Source organism: Muscardinus avellanarius, assembly GCF_963383645.1.
Source record: "Muscardinus avellanarius genome assembly, chromosome: 15".
Classification (NCBI taxonomy): Eukaryota; Metazoa; Chordata; class Mammalia; order Rodentia; family Gliridae; genus Muscardinus; species Muscardinus avellanarius.
This window is the reverse complement of record NC_137801.1, coordinates 6261676-6283986: the sequence shown is the minus strand read 5'-3', so window position 1 is coordinate 6283986 and position 22311 is coordinate 6261676. Positions and strand designations below refer to the sequence as shown.

Below are 22311 nucleotides of genomic sequence, written 5' to 3'. Positions count from 1 at the left end.
AAGAGCAAGACCAGTAGAGTGGAGTGGGTTGGGAGGCAGAGGCAGAGCGGTATGGGAGGAAATGGACCAAGTGACATTTTATGCATATATGAATGTATCACCATGAACCTATCGTGTACCATTATAGTGCACCAATCATTTTTTAATTCTTTCCTTATGAATCTTCAAAATGAATCTCAGCAATCCAAAGTGATCAGGGAACTTTTTTGGCTTATTGTTGTCAGCACTGCCATCTCATAGATTCATGTTTAGGTCCTGGGATCCACTGCAATCGTTATTATCTTCTGACGCCCCAATGATTCCTGCTAAAGGATGCTCTTCACGCTGGTCTAGGTGCGGTTTTTTCACCTGTACTTTTTATCCTGCAGCTGGAACGTGAAGAGTCTTGCTAAAGCCCGCCAGCCCCATGTCTGCGCATCTGCCCAGGACACCCAGCGTGGCACCCACTGTGAACGAACAGCGAACCCCAAGTACCGGGCTGCCCGGCCAGCTGTTCCAGATCGCCCAAAGCTGGAAATTTGCCTACTAGAGAACAGAAAGTAGTTAATCGCCTTTATCTTTCTTTTGCCAGAAACAAACTTAAAATAGGAACCTAACATAAATAGCTTGGGAATCAAGTTTCTGGAAAGATTCCAAACTGGGTCTATCAGCTTTTATTTACAGAATTGTGAAAGCTGTTCTTGTAAGCAGAGCTGGTTCTCTTGCCTCCCCCTAGGTCAGATACATCTTAATCTCCAGTACCTCTGATGGTAGGGGCTGGGAAGCTCCCATCTGGGAAGGAGTCTGGAGTACCAGAGACCATTCCAGAACCAAACTGTTTCTTTCCCGATGCGTCCCTATTGGCCATACCTCACTGCCAAAACCCACTGGTCCATTCAAAGGGTGAGCTTAGAAATTTCATCTAAAAATCTCATAAAACCAGCAAGCACATGTACATGCTAAGTTTAGAGGCAAAGATTAGGTTTCGTTGTGTGCCTTTTAGTTTAACTAATTCTGTTATTTAAAAGCTATCAGCCAGGCGTGGTGGTGCATGCTTGTAATCCTACTGCTTGGGAGGCTGAGACAGGAGGCTTACAGGTTGTTTACAGCCAGCCTCAGCAATTTAGTGAGGCTCTCCAAAACTTAGTGAGATTTCTGTTTAAAAATAAAATATAAAAACGAGGCAAGGTGGTGCACACTTGTAATCCCAGTACTTGGGGGGAGGCTGAGACAGGAGGATCACAGGTTCAATGCCAGGCTCAGCAACTTAGTGAGGCCATCTACAACTTAGAGAGACCTCATTTCAAACAAAAAAATAAAATAGGTTGGAGGTATAGCTCAGAGGTTGAACGTCCCTGGGTTTCACCACCGGTACCACACATACACACAAATATATATAAAATATGTATAATAAAATATAAAATAGGGCTAAGGGTATATCTCAGAGGTTGAATGTCCCTGGGTTCCATCCCTAGTACTACACACAAAAAAGATAAAATAAAATAAAATAAAATAAAATATAAAATACGGCTGGGAGGTATAGCTCAGAGGTAGAATGTCCCTAGGTTCAATCAGCAATTTAATAAGACCTTCAGCAACCAAGCAAGACCTTGTTTCAAAATAAATATTAAAAAAGGACTGGAGGTGTAGCTTGAGGTAGGATGTACCTAGGTTCAATCTCTAGTATCAAAAAATAAAAGTAAAAATTGAGATAGCAGGAGGAGTCTCAGTTCATAGGGTTTAAGCAAAAGTTGTCAGATCTAAAAAGGACAAAAGGCAGCCCACTTACGCCTCCACGGGAACACACACGTAGTTCTGACAGGTCAAGGGGTCCACGGTACAGAGGGAGCAGGCTGCCAATAGGCACTATCAGAGAGTGAGGGCCCAGCCCACAGCCACGCGCGGTCCTCACCTCCACCTTCACCCCTGACTCCCAGCCCAGCGGCTGGGGTGTGGCCCGTGGCGTGCAGGATGTGCCGGGGGCACAGGTATCTCCTGGAAGCTGGACAAACGGCCAGGAGAGAGCCGCCGATCGCCTACAACGCAGCAGGCAACGTGCTCCACAGGGGACACCCCGGCTGTGGTTCCAAGGACAGGTAGGAATTGCCAGAGAAGCAACCGAGAATGGGAACAGGAAGGCACTAACTTCAGGGGAGAACCAGGGAGTCCCCCGTGTTCGGCCAGTTAACACTTTCTCTTTCAAAGCCCCTGCCTGCATCCAGCTCTCAAACCAAGGGGGTTAGCACGGACCTCTTGTCCGCACCTCGTCAGGGCCACCCATGCCCATGCAGGGTCCTTTCACTCCAAGGATCCTGAAAGATGACCTAGCCAGGGTCCTCTCTCTACCAATGGGGAACCAAGCTCCGGGCAGGCGGCAGCCGCATCAAAGCGCCGCAGCTTGTCCAGAGCAGGGCTGAGCAGAACTCGGCGCTCCTGGCCCTCAGACCAATGCTCGTCCACAGGGGCACCTGTTTCTGTGCTCACCCACTGCCTGTCACTATCTGTGGCTCCAGGCTAAGGCAAATGGTACAACCTTCCAGTCAAGCACAGGGTCTGCACACCCGCCGTGGCTCCCGGGGCCGCTCCGACCTGCTCCAGGCCAGGCCACCGGCCACCTGCGGTCCTACTGGGGAGAACGCACCTGCTGCCTCCGCATATCCCACCCACCCTCGGACAGGGAGCAGTCAAGGAGATGTATGTTCGCCACAGTAGCAGCTCTGTGAAGACACTCCCCAGATGACGTGATATTCAAACGTGCACCACGCCTAGTAGGGAGGCTCGGCACCGCTCCAGGTAAAGGAGCCCGTTCCCCGCCAGCTGTGGCCTTACCCGTCCTGGGGGCGGACGATCTCATGGGAAAGCGATTTCTTCAAGTCCAAGATCATTCCATTTCTTAACAGTGTCTCCCCCTCTGATGTCCCGTGGGAGAGAGCCATTTTCAGACTTCATTTCTAGAGGCGTGCCACAAAAATGATTGGGGGAAATCTCCAGTTCACAACTGTATTAAAAGTCTTAAAAACGTTTGTGCCAACTGATAACCCCACTTCCAGAAATGTAGCCTAAGGAAATCGTCAAGGTGATCGGGGATATGTGTGTATACAGAACAATTCATAAAACTGGAAATATAAACTCCAAAGCCAGCACTCGGGAGGCTGAGACCGGAGGATCGCGGTTCGCGGACAGCCTCAGCTACTTAGTGAGGCCCTCCGCAACTCAGTGAGACCCTGCTGCAAAATAAAGAATGAAAAATAGGGCAGGCGGTATAGCTTGGAGGTCGAATGCCCCTGGGTTCCAGCCCCAGACCTGTTAAAAAAAAAAACCTCCAACTATATGGACATGGCTTAGTTATAATCAATGTATAAAATGAAATATTATGTCTTTTTTAAAATCATGATGCAAGAATATGGTCAGGACAGAATGCCAAGTTCAAAAACAAAAATCAGGTCACAAAATTGGACATCTACTCTCAATTCTGTAAAATATAAAATGCAAAGAAGAGGCTGAAAGGAAAATCCCTCAAAATGCTACTGGTGGTGGTAAAAGCAGTGAGCACCCAGTCCTGCAGCCCTTACGGGCCAGGGAGCAGGGCCCGTGCTTTCTGGATATTATTTTATGCTTCTTGGAGGCGAGAAATTTACAGAGGACACAGACTCTGGGACTGTCGCCCAGCAGGCCAGAGCCACACGGCTCATAAGTCAGGCCAGACTTAGACCAAGCACCAGCACCAGCACCGCAGAGTACGAACTGGCCGCGGCCAGGACTGTGCTCCAGCGCTTTCCTGAATTTTCTAAACTAAGCTTATATTATCTTTATAATAAGGAGACAACATAATAAGAAGAAATCGTCCTCAGCCACAGTGGCTAGTGGCTAGATCATTTGAGTTCTCTGCCTGTGCCTGTTAAGAACACTGCAATCTGTCTCTCGCCACCAAAGCTTCCCCCGGATGAGCTGCTACAAGCGAGGCGGCTGTGGAATGGAGGCAGGACCCAGAGCATCGCTGGCAAGACAGCAGTACCCAGGCCATGGGGACCCGCTCACCCACAGGCTCGTCACCTGCCACCTGCTCCGTTCTCCAACACCCCAGCTCCTTCCACTTCAAAACTTTAAGCAAAACTCACTCCCAGGCAGGGCGTGGTGGCACACACTTGTCATCCCAGAATTTGGGAGGCTGAGACAGGAGGATCATGGTTTGCGGACACCCTCAGCTACTTACTGAGGCCCTTTGCAACTCAGTGAGACCCTGTTTCAAAGTAAAGAATAAAAAATAGGGCTGGGGGTGTAGCTCGGAGGTAGAAGTCCTCTGAGTTCCATCTTCAGTACCACATACACACACACACACAAATTTTTTTTTAAACTCACTCCCCCCATAAAGGCCTTCTTAGGGCACCCCTTTGACCGTGAGTCCTCATAGCCTGTTCAGGGACGTGTCTAGTCTAGCTGTGGCCAACGCAGGCAGCCCTTGATCGAGTGTTCAGGGTCAGGCCGGGGTTTACTCTGTCTGTGATCTCGCACTCTCTGATCTTGTCTCATATTGGTGACCCTGTCCTTTCAGGGACGGCTGAAAGTCGCATGAATAATTTCTCACAGCCCCCAATTACCTCTCTAAAACTGCTGTTCGCAAGAGTACATCTGGAAGCCAAGGGGGAGGAAAGAGCTAACTGATCTACTGCATAAAATTTCATTTTATTTTTTAATGCTGGTGCTTTCTGTCCCTTCCGATGATCGGCTCTGAGTACAGAAAGCATCAGCATTCACTTGGCTTGCCGTTCTGTATTCCCTAAGCACCTATTAGGCTAAAGGATAAAATCTAATCATGCTGAAAGCCTATTATGCTACAAGCCCTAATGAATATGAAGGTTCCCAGCGCAGAGCTCCTGCCCGCAAGGAGCAAGCCTGCAGGCAGAGAGACCCAAACCGGCCGATTCTGTCCTGGAAATGTGTGGCATGTGGTGTGGCCGGAGTCTGGGGAGGGGCTGAAGGACACAATCTGGGTAGAAGGGCGCGACTGAGGGCTTTTAAAGGGACCAAAAGCCGCATTTAAGAGAGAGAACTGACCCCTGGGGCCTGCCGACAGGCAGCTTAGCAAGACAAACAGTGCACCAGAGGGGGAAACAGCGAGAGAGCGTCACCCGGGGGCTGGTGGCAGGAAGGGCTATTGGAGATTCCGCCACAGAAGCTACTGCAAGATGAGGCGAAGCTGAGCCCGACTCTCCGCTGGACACTCCCTACCCTGGGGCAGCGCTGGACACTCCCTACCCTGGGGCAGCTTGCATCCTCAGGCATCCGGAAGGGGAACTGATGTTTGCTGAAAAGGACCACATTCGATTAGAAGCCAGATCTAGCCGCACAGATGCTTAGGGGAGGAGGCGCTCACACTGGCTAGGAATGGGGTCGGCTCCTGAACAGAAGGAGCAGGTGGCCGCTCTGAGCTGCCTTCCCCTGATTTTTAACCTCATCATCCCAGGGGATACGATTCCCAGAGCTTACAGTGCTCACCACAGCTCTGGCTTGGTAAGTAAGACATCGCTGTGCCCCCGGGGAGTGAGTTTGACCGCTGGGGTTGGAGGAGGACCTCTTCCCCTGGAGACAGCCTGCGGCCCCTGGCAAGTCCTGGTCTCTAAAGCCCCGTATGTCAGGTTCCACCTCTGTTGTGGAGATTGCACAGAGAAATAGTCTTTCATCTTTAGGGCGACTCTGCTGAGTTTTAAAGATGAGGAAGCAGGTTCACAGGTGCCTGTTGAATAACTTGGCCAATGTCTTTAGCACAGTAAACGGCCCGCCAATGACCGGGCTCAACTATGACACCCGACGATGGTTCCTTAATCTTCTGGCTATCACAACACCAACAAAAATCAGAAGAATGCTCTGGATGACCTCTCCAGGTAGCTTTTTACATACCATTTCTGGGATACACATACCCCACAAGCCTGTCCAGAGACCCGATGCACCAAAGGTGAGGCTGCCCGAGCCCCGATGCGCCTCAGTTTCCTACCAAATCAGCACGATGACCCCTCGTGTGGTCCATGCTGATAATCAGACTGCAAGTCACAGCCTCGACATCCCTTCAGATTTGCAAGCCTTCCACGATTAACACACTGGGATTCCACAAGTCACCTATTCAAATTCCAGTCACTGTTCCTACCCAGCAGAGAGACAGCAAGATGCGCAGGACCGCAGCACTGGAAACGTCGCCAAGATCACTGGCTCCAAGTCTTCATTTCTTTCTCAAACATCCTCAGGGTCAGGAGCCACCAACCTGCCACGCCCGAGGCTGCTCACCCAGCCACTCCCCCTCGTATCTGAGTCTGAGTCCCAGCGCTCATGAAACCACCCTCTCCAGAGGAACAAGTGTCTGCCTTCCTCATCCCAGGAAAAGCCTTCAAACATCCTCACCCCACCCTTCCAAACCTGAAGCCCCAGGTCCTTCGAAGTCCCTCCTACAGAGGTTCCTCTGGATCTAAGATGCTGAACTTCTTAAATAAGGCTCTTACAACCCAATAATGGGACGGCCACCGTCAGATGTTGCTGCGGGCAGCTGTAACTTGCCTTTAGCACAGGTGTCGTGGACCAACTGGTACCGACCTGTGATCGACCGAAACCACCTATAGTTTTCCAAGACGGCTCTCTAGGCTGAGGACGGCCCTGCGATGCTCCCATGTGCCCGCTCTTGGCGTTTCTCTAATGTGCACCCTCCCCACGCAGTGGGCCCGGGAAGCACACCTGGGTCAGGACCCCAGCTGCTCTGTCCTGGGCAAACTCTGTACCCCAGTTTTTCACCTATCAGTGGACGCCTCACTTGCATGACTAAATGTATGTGTGGCATCTCTTTTGTGAGTATGTGATATGGAGAATTGAATCCAGGACATTCTATCTCCAAGCCACACCCGTCCACCCCGGGCCCTTTTTTAATTTTCTGCTTTGAAACAGGGTCTCACTAGGTTGCTGAGAGTCTGGTAAGTGGCTGAGGCTGATCTCAAACCTGTGATCCTCCTGTCTAACTCCCAAGTACTGGGATGACAGGAATACGCCTAAATAAACATACATACGCCAGGGGACAGGTATACTCCGGCTTATGGATGGCATTTATTTCGCACAGTGCTTGGTCTAATACTCCATAAGCATCAAATTTTTATCATTTTTATTTTTATCATTATTATTCTGGCATCAAGTTTATAAATATCAATATAGCTGGGCGTGGTGGCACACGCTTGTAACCCCAGCATTTGCGAGGCTGACAGCAGGATCCGGGGTCGCAGCCAGCCTCAGCTACTTAGTGAGGCCCTCCGCAATTTAGTGAGACCCTGTTTCAAAATAAAAGAACAAAGCCGGGCGTGGTGGCGCACGCTTGTAATCCCCGCGTTTGGGAGGCAGAGACAGGAGGATCGCGCAGGTTCGAAGCCAGCCGCGCGCGCTGGCTTAGGAGACCCTGTTTCCAAAAATAAAATAGGTCTGGGAGTGTAGCCCGGAGATAGATGGGCTTCCAGGAACCCCAGTACCACCAAAAAATAAATAAATAAAAGAACAAAAAATAGGGTTGGGGTGTAGCTCGAAGGTAATGCCCCTAGGTTTCATCCCCAGTACTGCAAAACAAAAAGAAATATCAACAGAGATACTTTCTTTCCATCATGGACATGTTTACATAAGTTTGTATTCTAAATTTCACTGCCTGGAGATTTCATCAGAGAATTTTCTTCATGTTGCTGTATAACTCTAATTCCAAATGACTAGACCCCAGTGTAGGTCTCCGAGGATTTCAGGTTTTTCACAACGATAAGTAAGACGGTAACACCTCTGTGCAGGGCTCTCCCTCACACAGAGACTTTTCTTTTCCTTGATGTCTGCTCCCAAGGTCTGTGTGTGCCTATGTTCAACACTACAGTAATGAGGAGAGCACCGGCTTCACCGGGTTCTTGCCAAACACAAGATAATACTATGACTTGGTGTCTCATATGCTAGGCAGAAAACCAAGCCAGATATATTACCTTCCCAGTATACAATAAAATGTCATATTTCCTAACCTATTACATATATTTCTCTCTAACTGCCTTACTCTAATTATAAGATACTTATAATAGAAACAGTTCTCTGTTCATTTTAAGCTTACTTTAATGCTGTGTTCTGATTAGCATTTCAAATAATGGAAAACACGCTCGGAGTTGTGAACTTTTTTTTTTTTTTTGGTAGGTGGAAGCTGGTAAGGGTTTGAGGAAAATTAGCATTTCTTTGTATCTTGCGTTTCAAGAATGGGACCATTTCTCGAGGGCATTCAGACTGAAGGTAAAGAGAAAATCATTCCCAGCCAGATGTGGTGTGCACATCTGTACCCAGGACTTGGGAGGCTGGGACCAGAGGGTAGGTTTGAGGCCAGCCTCGGCACCTTAGTAAGGGCCGGTTTCAAATTACGGGGTGTAGCTTGAAAGTAGCGTGCCCCCGGGTTCAATCTCCAGTACCACACACGAAAAAGGGGAGCGGGAAGGGAATCACTCTCAGTAAGAACGCGCCAGAGGAATTCTGAGGATGTGAAAAGTTGCTTCCTCCCGGATAAAGATGAATTTTCCACCCACTGGTATGTCAAACACAGATGAAAAATGTTGGCTTCAACCTCCCAGCAGGGGAAAAGCGGCACCTTTGGGCTGAGACAGAGCTTGGGACGTTTCGACTAAGAAGACTTTTTAAATAAATATGAACTGGATTCTTTGAAGAGGTCAGTCAACAGCCCGTTGAGTGGAAGAACTTATCATAGAAATCACTATAATAAATGCTTCCGCCACCTATTTCTTTTTTTTTTTTTTTTTTTTTGGTGGGTCTGGGGATGGAACCCAGGGGCTTTTGACCCCCGAGCTATACCCCCTGCCCTATTTTTTATTCTTTATTTTGAAACCGGGTCTCACTGAGTTGCAGAGGGCCTCACTAAGTAGCTGAGGCTGTCCGCGAACCGCGATCCTCTGGTCTCAGCCTCCCGAATGCTGGGATTACAAGCGTGCACCATCACGCCCGGCTTCCGCCACCTATTTCTAAAACATTCCAGAAAATACACCTGGCAGGTTGCCATTCTTTTACCAAATTCCAGCAAGCATAATGGCTTACTACTGTGTAGGAAAGCCGCTGTTTAGTACATACACGGCCCTACGGATACCCTTTTGGCCCCAGGCAATGTTGAAATCAGGAGGAGGGTTTCTTGAGGTGGTATTCTCAAAGAACAGCTCCCGCTGCCCCCAGACTGTTTCATTAACACATGCTTAGGCTCCATCCCAGACCTCCGGGACCGGGAACTCTGACACTGGGGTCTGGGCTTTACAAAGACCCCATGGGGTTCTACTTGTTTCAGAGCCACTGCTATAAAGCGGGGACTGGCCAACTTTTTCCTAAAAAGGCAGATGACAAAGAGATATCAACGGCTTTGCAGACCAACAGGCAATACCGAGGTTATTGTGTTAAGCACACAGAAAGATGCTAATAAATATTTGCTAACAACCATTCTTTTTTTTTTTTTTTTTTTTTTTTGCAGTACTGGGGTTCCTGGAAGCCCTTCTACCTCTGGGCTACACTCCCAGACCAATTTTTTTTTTTTTTGAAACAGGGTCTCTTAAGCCAGCACAGCTATCCTCCTGTCTCCGCCTCCCAAGCGCAGGGATTACAAGTGTGCGCCACCACGCCCGGCATGCTAACAACCATTCTTAACTCACAGGCTATAAAACATGGGTGGCTGGACAAAACTTACGGATCCCTCAAGCCCTCCTTCTACAAAAACCATAGAAGTCCTCACACTGCAGAATATAGGGGCTGCCGTAATATGTGCAGCTGTTATCTGAATTTATCAGCTCACCTCTCCCACACTGAGTGTCCGCGGCGCCTACTATACATCCGCCTGACCTGCGGCAGCCACTGCACCAGCCTGAGTACACCTGAGTACACACGCTTGAGTCAGGGGCCAGGCGGGGCCTACCGCTTGGCCGTGCTAAATCTCAGGTAATCCTCAATCCTGTGAACTACCGTATTAACAATCCCACTTGACACAGGAGGAAGCCGAGGATCGGAAAGATGAAATAATTTTCCTAGTGCCACAGACTTTTGAGTGGCACCACTAGCTTTTAATCCAGACTTCATGAGTTCTAACGCCTATGAGCTCTTCATCACAAACTGCACTGACTCCTACAAGTGGTCCTTGACTTCCCGCCTCGCCCAGGGAGCAAAGGTCAATAGATATAAAACGCTACTAGAGAACAATATAAAGCAATATTTAAAGTGTTGAATGTGCCTGCCTATTAGGAACCCTTTAATTTGGGACTGAACAGTAAAAAAAAAAAAAAAAAAAAATATCCACCGGGCGTGGTGGCGCACACTTGTAATCCCCCCCACCCCGCTTGGGAGGCGGAGACAGGAGGATCATGCAGGTTCAAAGCCAGCCACGCTGGCTTAAGAGACCCTGTTTCCAAATTAAAAAAAAAAAAAAAAAAAGTATAAAATAGGTCTGGGAGTGTAGCCCGGAGGTAGGTTTCCAGGAACCCCAGTACCACACATACACACAAAAAAAGGATTCAACTTTAAAACTTAGCATTCAGAGGTGAGGCATGGTAGGTAGAATAATGTTCCCTCCCCACCAAGATGTCACCTTCCTGCTCCCTGGAACCTAGGCAGACGTTGTGCTAGGTGACAGAGGAGACCTGAGGTCAGAGATGAATATTTATTTATTTATTTGTTTATTTATTTATTTATTTAGGGCGGGTGGAACCCAGGGGTATTCTACCTTCAATTGTCAGCCCCAGCCCTATTTTTTTATTCTTTATTTTGAAACAGGGTCTCACTGAGTTGCAGAGGGCCTCACTAAGTAGCTGAGGCTGTCTGCAAACCACGATCCTCCTGTCTCAGCCTCCAAAATGCTGGAATTACAAGTCTGGGCCACCACGCCCAGCTACAGATGAAATTAAAGTTACCAATGAACTTAATCTGGGGTGGGGAGATTATCTTTGGTAATCTGGGGGGCTCCGAGTGATCGGGTTTTTTGTTTTTTAAAGAAAGGCAGACTGCCACATGCAGCACCTCATTTGGATGTGTCTGGAGTCTTGGAAGCTTGACTACCCTACGTTCTCCCACAAATGGACCTTGAGAGCTTCTTTGGAGGGTCTAGCAGGGGAGCACAGCTACTCGGATATCCTTGACCGAAGACCAGGAAGGTCGTCCTCTGCGATGGAGCGCACAGCTTCGGGAGGGACGCACATGGAGCGGTGAGGGAGGAAGGGGACACCTGCCTAGCCAGCCAGATCAGCTGAATCCACCCTGGCGATCGATGGGGTGACAGATGTTGTAGCCAGATCGCCCTCACGTCCGTAATCGGGTTTTTAAATGTGGACAAGGGAGGCAAGAGAGTTGATGTCTGCAGAGGGACTGAACTGTATCTCACCAAAGCCCAACACTGGAGCCCAAACCTTCAAAGTTGTAAGTAGAGATGGGGCGGCTAGGGAGTCATTAGGTTTAGACAAGATTGTGCAGGCGGGACCCCCGTGAGGGGATTAGCAGCCTATAAGAGAAGACACCAAGAAGTTGCTCCCTCTCCTTCCTCTTCCTCTTCCTCCTCCTCCTCCTTCCTCTCTCTCTCCCCTACTTTCTCCTTCCCTCCCTCCCTCCCTCTCTCCTTCCTGCAAGCCAGGAGTGCCTCATCTTCTTACCTGCAGATCTGAAAGGTAACTGTCACTTTAAGCCACCCAGTGGGCAGCCCTTTTTTACAGGGACACTAGGCGGAAGAGCCAGAAAGCTAACCTGTATGAGTCCCAGCTGGATGGAGCCCAGTGGGGAGGACCCAGGTCCCACCCAGGCCCCGGGGCAAGGGAGGGTGTTTACAGCCCAGGGCGTGGCTGTGCAAAGACACGGGTAGTAGTCACCGCAGGCTCACAGGCAGGGGAGCAGCCAGGATGACGCACAGACACCCAGGGCAGAGCCAGAGGTGACGAATCAGTATATTCCTGGCTCAAAGAAAGTCGGTAACAAGAGACCGGAAAAGGTACGGGGCAGTACCAGACGTATATGGTAAGTCATTCTCACTGGTCTTTCAACTGTACATCAAAATATTGCTCTTCCTAGACAAGCAGCCAGTGGCCGGCTTGTTAACCCCGCCGGTGGTCTAGACCTCCAGGGAGCTCCTCTTTGGGAACTGGGGACCTCCAGAGCAGAAGGCCTGCCTGGCTACCCCGCACCTCGCCAGCTATGCTGGCCAGCAACCCATACCTTCCTGAATGTGCCCGACTTGTTTCTGATGTCTACTTCTAAAACAATTTAATCTAGCCTTCATCTGCTACACTAAATATAGTCAAAAGAATGTACTATGAAGAGCAGTTTTAGAGTTCCCAAAAATCCTGTGAACGACGTCGTCAACATCAGAGGCCAGGAGAGCATTTCCTCAGGTGACTTTTTTTTTTTTAAGAGATGATACTTTTTCCAAAATCCACACTGCAGGACCAGGGTTCTCTGGCTTTAAAAGAATCCAGACTTGGCCGGGCGTGGTGGCGCACGTTTGTAATCCCCGCTTGGGAGGCGGAGACAGGAGGATCGCTCAGGACGAAGCCAGCCACGCGCGCTGGCTTAGGAGACCGCTGGCTTAGGAGACCGTTTCCAAATAAAAAATAAAAAAGTATAAAAAATAGATCTGGGAGTGTAGCCCAGAGGTAGAAGGGCTTCCAGGAACCCCAGTACCACCAAAAAAAAAAAAAAAAGAATCCAGACTCATGGCCTCATGATGGCTCAAACCTGGCATGATGTAATAGTCGGGTATAAGATGAAAAGAACAGCAGACCCCCCGAGGTCAGGCCAGCCGGCCCCCTGGACGGGCAGCACCTGGAGAGGACACAGCAATGCTTGAGGAGCAGGCGCGGAGGGAGGAAGCCATGAAATGTGGCTCCCTGGGGAAACTGCAAGGCCCTCAAAGACAGGCACAGGTGTGAGGAGGGGGCTCTGGACAGGAGGCCGGGCCAGGTGTGTGCAGCCTGGACCTCGCCTGGCTCCTGCGGTACGCGCCCATCAGAGGACTCGGTGGGGGTGAAGGGGACAACACTGCACCCTCTGCAGTCCACATCACTTACTAGAGTCTTTGAATGGTTCTGTAGAGCCAGGAACCTATTTATGTGGGTCCTGTTCCTTTTTTTTTTTTTTTTTTTTTTGGTGGTACTGGGGTTTCTGGAAGCCCTTCTACCTCTGGGCTACACTCCCAGACCTATTTTATATTTTTATTTAGAAACAGGGTCTCCTAAGCCAGCGCGCGCGCCTGGCTTCGAACCTGCGCGATCCTCCTGTCTCCGCCTCCCAAGCGCGGGGATTACAAGCGTGCGCCACCATGCCCGGCTCCTTTTTTTTTTTTTTTTTTTTTCCAGTATTGGGGATGGAACCCAGGGGGATTCTACCTCTGAGCTATACCCCCAGCCCAATTTTTTATTCTTTACTTTGAAACAGGGTCTCACTTAGTCACAAAGGGCCTCACTAAGAAGCTGAGGCTGTCTGAGAACCGTGATCCTCCTGCCTCAGCCTCCCAAATGCTGGGATGACAAGCGTGCACCACCACGCCAGGGGTGTCCTATTTTCCAAAACTTCTAAAGTCCCCAGGCCTTCTGCATTTCTCCCACATCCAGCGTGGAGCTTCCTGCCATGAACTCCCACGTGGACAAGAGTGTGCCGGCGCGTTTGAAGCAGGGTAGTGACATCACGGGGCTTGTGTTTTAGGAAATGACCCCAGGGGACCAGGTGAGAGAATGAAGTTCGTGGCACATGCTTAGCAATATAGGCCAGAAAAGCAAAAGAGACAGAAGTGTTTAATTTGCTGGTCTCTTGGCACCTCTCCCTTCCCGAGTTTGTTAATAAACCGCACCACTGGGCACTGGGCCAGCCTCGGGAGTGACTCTCGTCCCTCCCCCAGGCTGGCAGAAGTCACACAGCCACGGTCTGCACAAGATGTCTACTATTTCATTTCTATTTCATTATTATTATTGTTATTATTATTAATTATTATTTTGTGGTACTGGGGATAGAACCCAGGGGCATTCGACCTCCAAGCTATAGCCCCAGCCCTATATTTTATTATTTATTTTGAAACAGGGTCTGAGTTGCAAAGGGCCTCACTAAGTGTAGCTGAGGCTGTCCTTGAACCGTGATCCTCCTGACTCAGGCTCCAGAATGCTGGGATTACAAACATGCCACCATACCCAGCTTATCGTCACCACCACCACCACCATCATCATCATTATCATCATTATTTTGGACCTAGGGATTGAACCCAGAGGCATTCTACCTCTGAGCTACAGCCCCAGCCCATTTAAAAAAAAAAAAAAAATGTGGTGCTAGGGATTGAACCCAGGGGTGTTTTACTTCTGAACTACATCTCCTGCCTATTTTATTTTTTTATTTGGAAACAGGGTCTCACAAAGTTGTTGAGGCTGGCTTTGAACTTGTGATCCTCCTATCTCAGTCACCAAATACTGAGATTACAGGCATGTATGACAACATCTGGCTTGTACTTCTGATCAAATAATCTTTCAAAATATGACCATAAAATCAACTTTTAATCTGACTAAAACATCTTCTTTATATATTATAATATTCCTCAAATTACAGACACAAAAGACCACCTGCTACAATTTTTATTGTATGATACGTGTTGAAATCTGATGTTGTCTACAAAGCTGAGCATCCTGTTCTTGGTGATTTTTTTTTTCTTTTCAGTACTGGGAATTGAACCCAGGGACATTCTACTTTCGAGTTACACCCCCAGCCCTATTTTTTATTCTTTATTTTGAAACAAGTTCTCAGTAAGTTGTGGAAGGGCTCACTAGTTGTGGAAGGGTCTCACTAGGTTGCTGAGAGCCTCACTAAGTAGCTGAGGCTGGCTGCAAACCTGCGATCCCCCAGTCTCAGCCTCCTGGATCCTGGGATTAAAAGCCTTGGTGATTTTTCAAAGTTGTAAAGACAACCACTCAGTATCAGAAACACCGACGGCACAGAGCAGTCACGGGGCCTAACCCGGAGCCAGGAAGAAGACAATGTCTTGGGAACTTTACAAACATCTTAGGAACACCCTTACCTCTCTGATGCCCAGTTTTTCTCTTTTGTTTAACTGAGGCAATGTCTTGTCAAGATTCGCATCATATATAGAAAGCCAAGGTATACAATAAGCACTCAAAAAATAAAAATGAGCCGGGCGTGGTGGTGCACGCTTATAATCCCAGCATTTGGGAGGCTAAGACGGGATAGTGGTTCATGGACAGCCTCAGCTACTTAGTGAGGCCCTTTGCAACTCAGTGAAACCCTGTTTCAAAATAAAGAATAAAAAATAGGGCTGGGGGTGTAGCTCGAAGATAGAGCTGGGTTCCATCCCCAGAACCACAAAATATAAAAAGTAAAAAGTAAAAAATAAATAAAGAATAAAAAATCAGGCTGGGAGTGTCGCTCAGAGGTAGAAGGCCCCTGGGTTCCATCCCCAAAAACAGAAGGCCGGGCGTGGTGGCGCACGCTTGTAATCCCTTGTGCTTGGGAGGCTGAGACAGGAGGATTGCACAGGTTCAAAGCCAGCCTCAGCTACTTAGTGAGGCTCTCAGCAACTTAGTGAGACCCTATTTCCAAATAAAATATAAAAAAGGTTTGGGAGTATAGCCCGGAGGTAGAAAGCCAGCCCCTGGGTTCCACCCCCAGTACCACAAAAAAAAAAAGAAAAAAGAAAAAAGAAAAAAGAAAAGAAAATACTTTCTATAGCCAGGTGTGGTGGCACATGCTTGTAATCCCAGTACTTGAGAGGCTGAGAAAGGAAGGTCACAGGTTCAAAGCCAGCCTTGGCAACTAAGCAAAGCTCTCAGCAACCTAGTGACTCACACAGTTTCCAAATAAGATATAAAATAGGGCTGGAGGTGTAGCATGAGGTAAAATGCCTCTGGGCTCAATCCTTAGCATGTATGTATGTGTATATATATTATTTCCTATTACTCTTAGGATTTGTGCAGAGCAGACCAGCCTCATCTGTGTCGCCCGTGATTACTATTATTTATTTACTTACTTACTTATTTATTTACTTAGTTTTGGTGCTGAGGATCATGCCCGGGGGCATTCTACCACAGAGTTGTACAACCAGCCCTTTTTGTATTTTATTTTGAGACAGGCTCTTGCTAAGTTGCCCAGGCTGTCCTCGAACCTGCGATCCTTCTGTCTCAGCCTCAGGTGTATGCCACCGTGCCTAGCTTAGCCTATTATCTTTACACCAAAAGTTGCTGAGGGATTTTTCTTCGACACGTTTCTAAGTGTAGATCAAATATTATTTTGACTAGTTGGCTATGCATCTGTATTTATTCATTTTCACTCCAAACTAAAAAGGCAAGGATTGGAGAAGAGAGGAAAGGGAACAGGAACTCTGGCATGACTCACAGCACAAACCACGGAACAGAGGCAAGAGGAGTCTGACGTCCTCGCTGGGCTGGACGAGCGGGTTAGTGCAGGGCCTCCCTCTGCAGGGCAGTGCGAGGGAGGAGGGAGGGGAGGACGGACGATGGAGGTTGAATTAGATGACACGCAAACAACACCCTTCTTAAGGGCAGACATCCCGGCCCACCTCTCTGGTCTACGTGCCCAGGACCAGGAAACTGGTCCACTTGTTGGTTAGTGGCGGTGAGCGTTAGGGCGTTGGGGCTTGACATGCAATGTCTTCCCACAGAAACCCAGGAGGAGTGTGTACTCACCCAGCCCGGAGATGTTGATTGCTTTCACAGACTTCTTCATTTTGTAAAGAACCATTCGGTCCACATCCAAGGCCTAAAATACAGAGAACAGGTGAATGGGGAGGTGTTTGTGCTTAGACCCAACCTCCAGAGCGGGAATACACACGCCCTTGCGGAAGCCCCGGGGCTGCTCCTGGGCAACCACCCCTCCGCCCGGCGTGGGAGGCTTTGGTTGGCAATTACTAAAACCCAACTCCTCCTAACACCCTCACCAGCTCCAGCGCCTGCTGGACAGGCCTCCTGCCGTGCGGCGATGGCCCCACTGCATCCCATTCTCCCTGTGCCAGCACGGCCCTGGCCTGTGCCCATCCCCACGTCTGGGAAAGGATGGTGAGGAGACTCGGGGCGCTCCTCGTCTACAAAGAATGCCCGAAGGACAGCCACGCCACCAGACACCTACTCCACACGGACACAGGTGTTCCAACCAGAGGCAAGCCCACTCTGGATTCGGAAAGACCCCAATGTGAATCCGTGGGCACGCTAGAAAGCACATTCCTAATCCTTCCCTGCCTCAGATTTCTCTTCCAGGAACCGGCAATAACGATACCTGCTTTGCAAGTTTGAATGATTAGGCATCTATATATTTACTATCTGGTGAATTAGACAGACCAACTATTCCCTAGTATAGACAGTATATGATTTATACTATTGCTTATGCTTAATACAGATGTTCAAACAGCACTTCTTCAGTGACTCATCAAAGCTGGAGATTTATTTACCGCTCTGCTTCCACAAAAGATATGGAGGTAAAAATTTCCTTGTAACTCAAACAGCAGCAGAGGAACTGGGCGTGGTGGTACATGCTTATAAAACCAGGACTTGGGAGGCTGAGACGGGAGGATCGAGGTCCGCGGACAGCCTCAGCTACTTAGTGAGGCCCTCCGCGATTTAGCGAGACCCTGTTTCAAAATAAAGAATAAAAATCCAGGCTGAGGGCGTAGCTCGGAGGTAGAATGGCCCTGGGTTCAATCCTCAGTACGGTAATAAATAAATAAATAAATAAGCCAACAGGAAAGCAAAGAGTGTCACTTCTTAGTTGTGATGGGAGAGAGAGAACATCTGTAAACCTGGACAGTGGCGCCAAGCACAGGGCTGCCGTACTAACCACAGAAGAACTGCAGGAAGTGCCCAGCCCGGGGCCCGGCACACACAGACCTCAGCCCTGGTGCTCACGATCACCATCCTGAGTTCTGATCAGAACACACTGCCATGGCCCATCGTCCAAAACAAAGCACACCTCCGTGTGGGGCGCCTGGGCCCCGAGCCTTCCCAAATCGCCTCTCAAGTCAGGTTTCAACAGCAGCATCCCAAGTCCTAGTTCTAATGCAACAATGGCTATTTTATTGGATGCTAAAACTAGGTGTGATCGGTACTGAGAATTTTAAGGAAAAATGATCACAAGGTGCCTGGCACTTGACAGAGCAGTTATGATAAGAAAAAACATTTTGTGGAATAGCCCCAAGGAAAAGTATGGACTTTGGCTGGGTGCGGTGGCCCAAACTAGTAATACCAGCATTTGGGGGGCTGAGACAGGATGATGGCGGTTTGTGAACAGCCTCAGCTACTGAGTGAGGCCCTCTGCAACTCAGTGAGACCCTGTTTTAAAATAAAGAATAATAATAGGGCTAGGGGTGTGGCTCGGAGGTAGAATGCCCCTAGGTTCAATTTCCCCAGACAAGAAAGAAAGAAAGAAAGAAAGAAAGAAAGAAAGAAAGAAAGAAAGAAAGAAAGGAAGGAAGGAAGGAAGGAGGGAGACTTTGGATGATAATGAGATGTGTTCAACTCATGGGAGATGCTGATAGTGGAGGAGACTGTGTGTGTGTAGGAGTAGACCTAGGTGAAAATTCTTCTGTTTGTTTCATTTTGCTATAATACTAAAACCAAAAATGTCCCTTAAAAAATAAACAAGGCATTGATTTCTGCCATATTTAGAAATGGATGAATCCAAGCTAGTCAATTTCTTCTGTAGAGTTGGTTCCTGTGCTCCTAGGTGGTCAACTCTAATCCACTCTTGACCTTCCTATGAGATACAGAAGGGCATTTGGAAAAAGTAAATAACCCACCAAAGCCGCCACTGAACTCTCTTCCTCACCAAATCTCGGCACTTTTCCTCCCATTCACCAGCCATCCTCAGCAGCAAGGCTAGCTCCTGAGGCCACAGGCCCACCTGTCGGAATACAGCTCTCACACAGAGGTCCGGCCCAACGTGCTCCTCACAGCTGTGTTGAAGTCCCCGCCCCAGGCACAGCCATTGCTGAAAACCACACATGACCTCGGACGCTGAAGGAACGTGTCCTGCCCAGTCTGCAACCGACCAGAACAGCCGCTGACCTGCGATCAAGTAATAAAAGCTATTCCTCTCTCCAACCCTCCCCAGAGGCAGCAGAAGACAGCATCGGCAGCCTGTTCCGGGACAGCACCAACCTGGCCCCCAGTTAGGCTTCTTGGTGTTAGCTGAAGAAGGTCCCAGCTCGCGAGCCAGCTCTAAAACTCTTCTTTGGCTCTGACGGCTTCTTGTCCCTCGAGCGTCATCTCTGGACCTTCCCCGCACTGCCTGACCCCGCAGCGTCCACCATGACCACCTCCACTAAGGCACCATCTCCTCTTTTACTTCCCGACACTGGCACATTCTCTAGAACATCCATCCTCCCGCCTCCTCTCGATCTCCCACGTCCACCCCAACCCTGCGGGCTGGCTCAGGGGTCTCCTTCAGAGGGAGCTGTCACTCCGGGCACACCTGGAATAGACAGATTTCCTCCTCATGTGTGGGGAACACAGCCTTCCACCATCGCTCCCCACACAGGAGTCTTGTAAAGATATGCCACATGGGATCCTCCGCCCATTACTAAAGGGGACACCATCCTCCTGACTCAGGAGCCAGCGGATAAACACCTGAAGCCGCTTCCCCTCAGCCCATCCAGTAGCCAGTGGAAGAGAAGGTGGGCTACGCAGCAGAGCTGGTGTTAATTAAAACAGCCAGGAGGGAAAAGCAATTCCCTCCCCACACAAGAACGCACCCTTCATTAATGGCACATACTTACAGATAACCAAGATTAAACCTGGGCAGGAAAAACGAGAATGATTAAGACTGGACCAGAGGAATAAACTTATGCCCGCTATTTATAAACGCAACACTCGAATCAAAGCAACAAAAACGCCCAAACCATTGGAAGTCTCCAGAAACCAAAGATGTTTGCCAACTTAGCTGAGATTTCTAACCCCATTGGGCACACGCGTACTACCAGGCCCTCCAAATCTGCCCAAGCTCGGGAGAAAGAAAAACACCGCGGCTTGCACCAAAATCTATGCATAGATACTACAAACCCACAAATATGTTAACAGATAATAAAGATCAGAGTCAGGCCTGCCCACTGCTGAGTCTGGCCAAACTTCATTAAACTTTCAGGGCCAGACTCAAGCTGACCTTTAGTTTGTAAAACAGCTTTTACAGAGTAAATTTATTGCATAAACAAGACCGTAGGGATGTGTCGCAAATATTTCCAAGGAAAATAAATAACTGCTGGAGCAGTAAGTGGGGATGGTAAGCAGGGACCTTGAGGAAAAGCGGTCCCACCACAGGGGAAGACCACCAAACCATTGTTCACACCCCGGTTTTTCTCACCTGCGGCACCATACCAGCCACAGAGGAATGACTCGGCAAAATTAAAATAAAAAGATTAAAAATTCAGTTCCTCACGCTTGCTACCTTCCTGGAGAGCTCCGGCCACACAGGCTGTCCTGATAGTTCCAGCATGTGGCCCCCTATTACGCTTCCAGCCTCCATCCCTGCACACCAAGTAGGTACCAAGGGCTGCCCACGGCGGCCTCGCCCTCGCTCCTCCACGGCTCGGCACCCGGTCATCCCATGGCACAGCCTCCTCCCCCCAGAGGCAGGTCTGCCGTCCTTCTCTTGGGCCACAGAGACCTACATCTGCTCCCAGCCTCCTGCCCCCGGTCTATCCCCATGACAGGCTGGACCCCGGGGTGACCTCCACTCTGTCTGACCAGCCACAGGCCATATGCAGCCTGCAATTCACCTGCATGGTCATGGCCCATGGATTTTTACAGGTTGGACATTTCCAGTTAGATAAGATAGGGTGTTGGTTCCCACTCTGAACCCCAATTAAGAGAAGTGTTAACCCCCAAAATGAATCCTCCTCTTCTCCTTAATAGGCCTGAATTACCCCAAAATTGTACTCATGACAATTACTGTTTTAAATTTCCTAAATGTTCTCCGATAGTACCAGCCAGCCCATTTCTTCTTGGCCATGACCTGGGCCCACAGGCGGAGGCCCCAGTACCAGGCCAGTTGGGTCCCAGCACCCTGGAGCCCTCAAGACCAGTGAGCAGAGACAAATTCCCTTCCTTTCCAGAACCCAAGGATGCTACAGACTCCAGGGGCCCCCTGCATTCTCCACCCCCATCTCCCACAGCAGATCCCCTGGCTCCTTTTATTAAAGGACAACACCTGAGAGAAACTGACAGTTTTGAAAGATAGTTTAAAAAAAAAAAAAAAAAAACAGGCTCAGATCTGTGCCCCAGGGCAGCTCTGCCAAGACAGAGTCGTGCAAACATCCAGGGGCAGCTCTGTCTCATCACACTTTCGGCTTTGCAAAAAGGACGGCGCATTAATGACAGTGTCAAACATTTCCAGACGCCTTCTGGGAAGCAGAGTGGCGCCCAGGCCCGCAGGCCCCGGGGACGGCGGATGGCCGATGCAGCGATGGCCTCCCTCCGGGATGAAGCCAGGCCGAAGACCAGGAGCTGTCACAGAGAATCAAGATCAAATGCGTGTCCCAGCCAGCACACAGCTGTGTGGAATGCAGGTGCCTACAGTGGAACCAGAGGGCACCCCTTGTTATTACCCCCCAAAAATGGAAGTTCAGAGCAAGGATATTCACCATGCTCTTCAAAACAGCTAAAAACTGGAGAAACTCAAATCTCTATTGGCAGTAAATGAAGTCTCGTGTTAGTGCAGAGTAGCCACACATGGGAGCACCTAACCTCCACCATGGGAGCACCTAGCCTCCTCCATGGGAGCACCAGCCTCCACCTTGGGAGAACCTAGCCTCCACTGTGGGAACACCTAGCCTCCTCCATGTGAGCACCAGCCTCCTCCATGGGAGCACCGGCGTCCACCAAGGGAGCCCAGCCTGCCAACCTGCTGGGCCACACTGCAGGGTGGGCAGCCAGCCAGGCCGCATCCAGACGCCAGCTTCCCTGCAGCCATGTGCGTGCAGCCAGCCCATCACCCCTGTGCGTCCACCACTGGGAAAAGAAAGCAAGCCGCGCAGTTCTGCACACTGTGTCGCACACAGACGCGGCACGCACACACACCACTGAGAACGAGACAAGGACAAAGTGTTACACAGGAGAGGCAAAGGCTTGTACTAGTCACATAAACTCAAGTTCATAAAGATATATGAAGAAAAAAAATCACTGCTGTCTCAGAGAAAGTTGGAGAGTCTTTGTCTCCCTACCCTCTACTTTCAAATGATCTTAAACACAAGACTGTTGTTATTGATGTTTTTAGAAATCAAGGCAAATGAAAAGTAGTGCTTCCTTTTCTATTACCCGCTCGTCAAGCAGG

General features: G+C 49.3%; 1 protein-coding gene across 7 annotated transcripts in view; it reads right to left on the bottom strand.

Annotated features, from left to right (window-relative positions):
- The window catches only part of ASAP2 (ArfGAP with SH3 domain, ankyrin repeat and PH domain 2), a gene marked incomplete at both ends in the record, with an annotated part of 154747 nt that overhangs the window by 80678 nt on the left and 51758 nt on the right, over window positions 1–22311 (bottom strand). For all 7 annotated transcript variants that reach the window (XM_080711569.1, XM_080711573.1, XM_080711570.1 and 4 more), the window contains one exon: window positions 16683–16755. In XM_080711569.1, the coding sequence (XP_080567695.1) occupies window positions 16683–16755 (73 nt within the window). The remainder of the gene's footprint in view (window positions 1–16682; window positions 16756–22311) is intronic.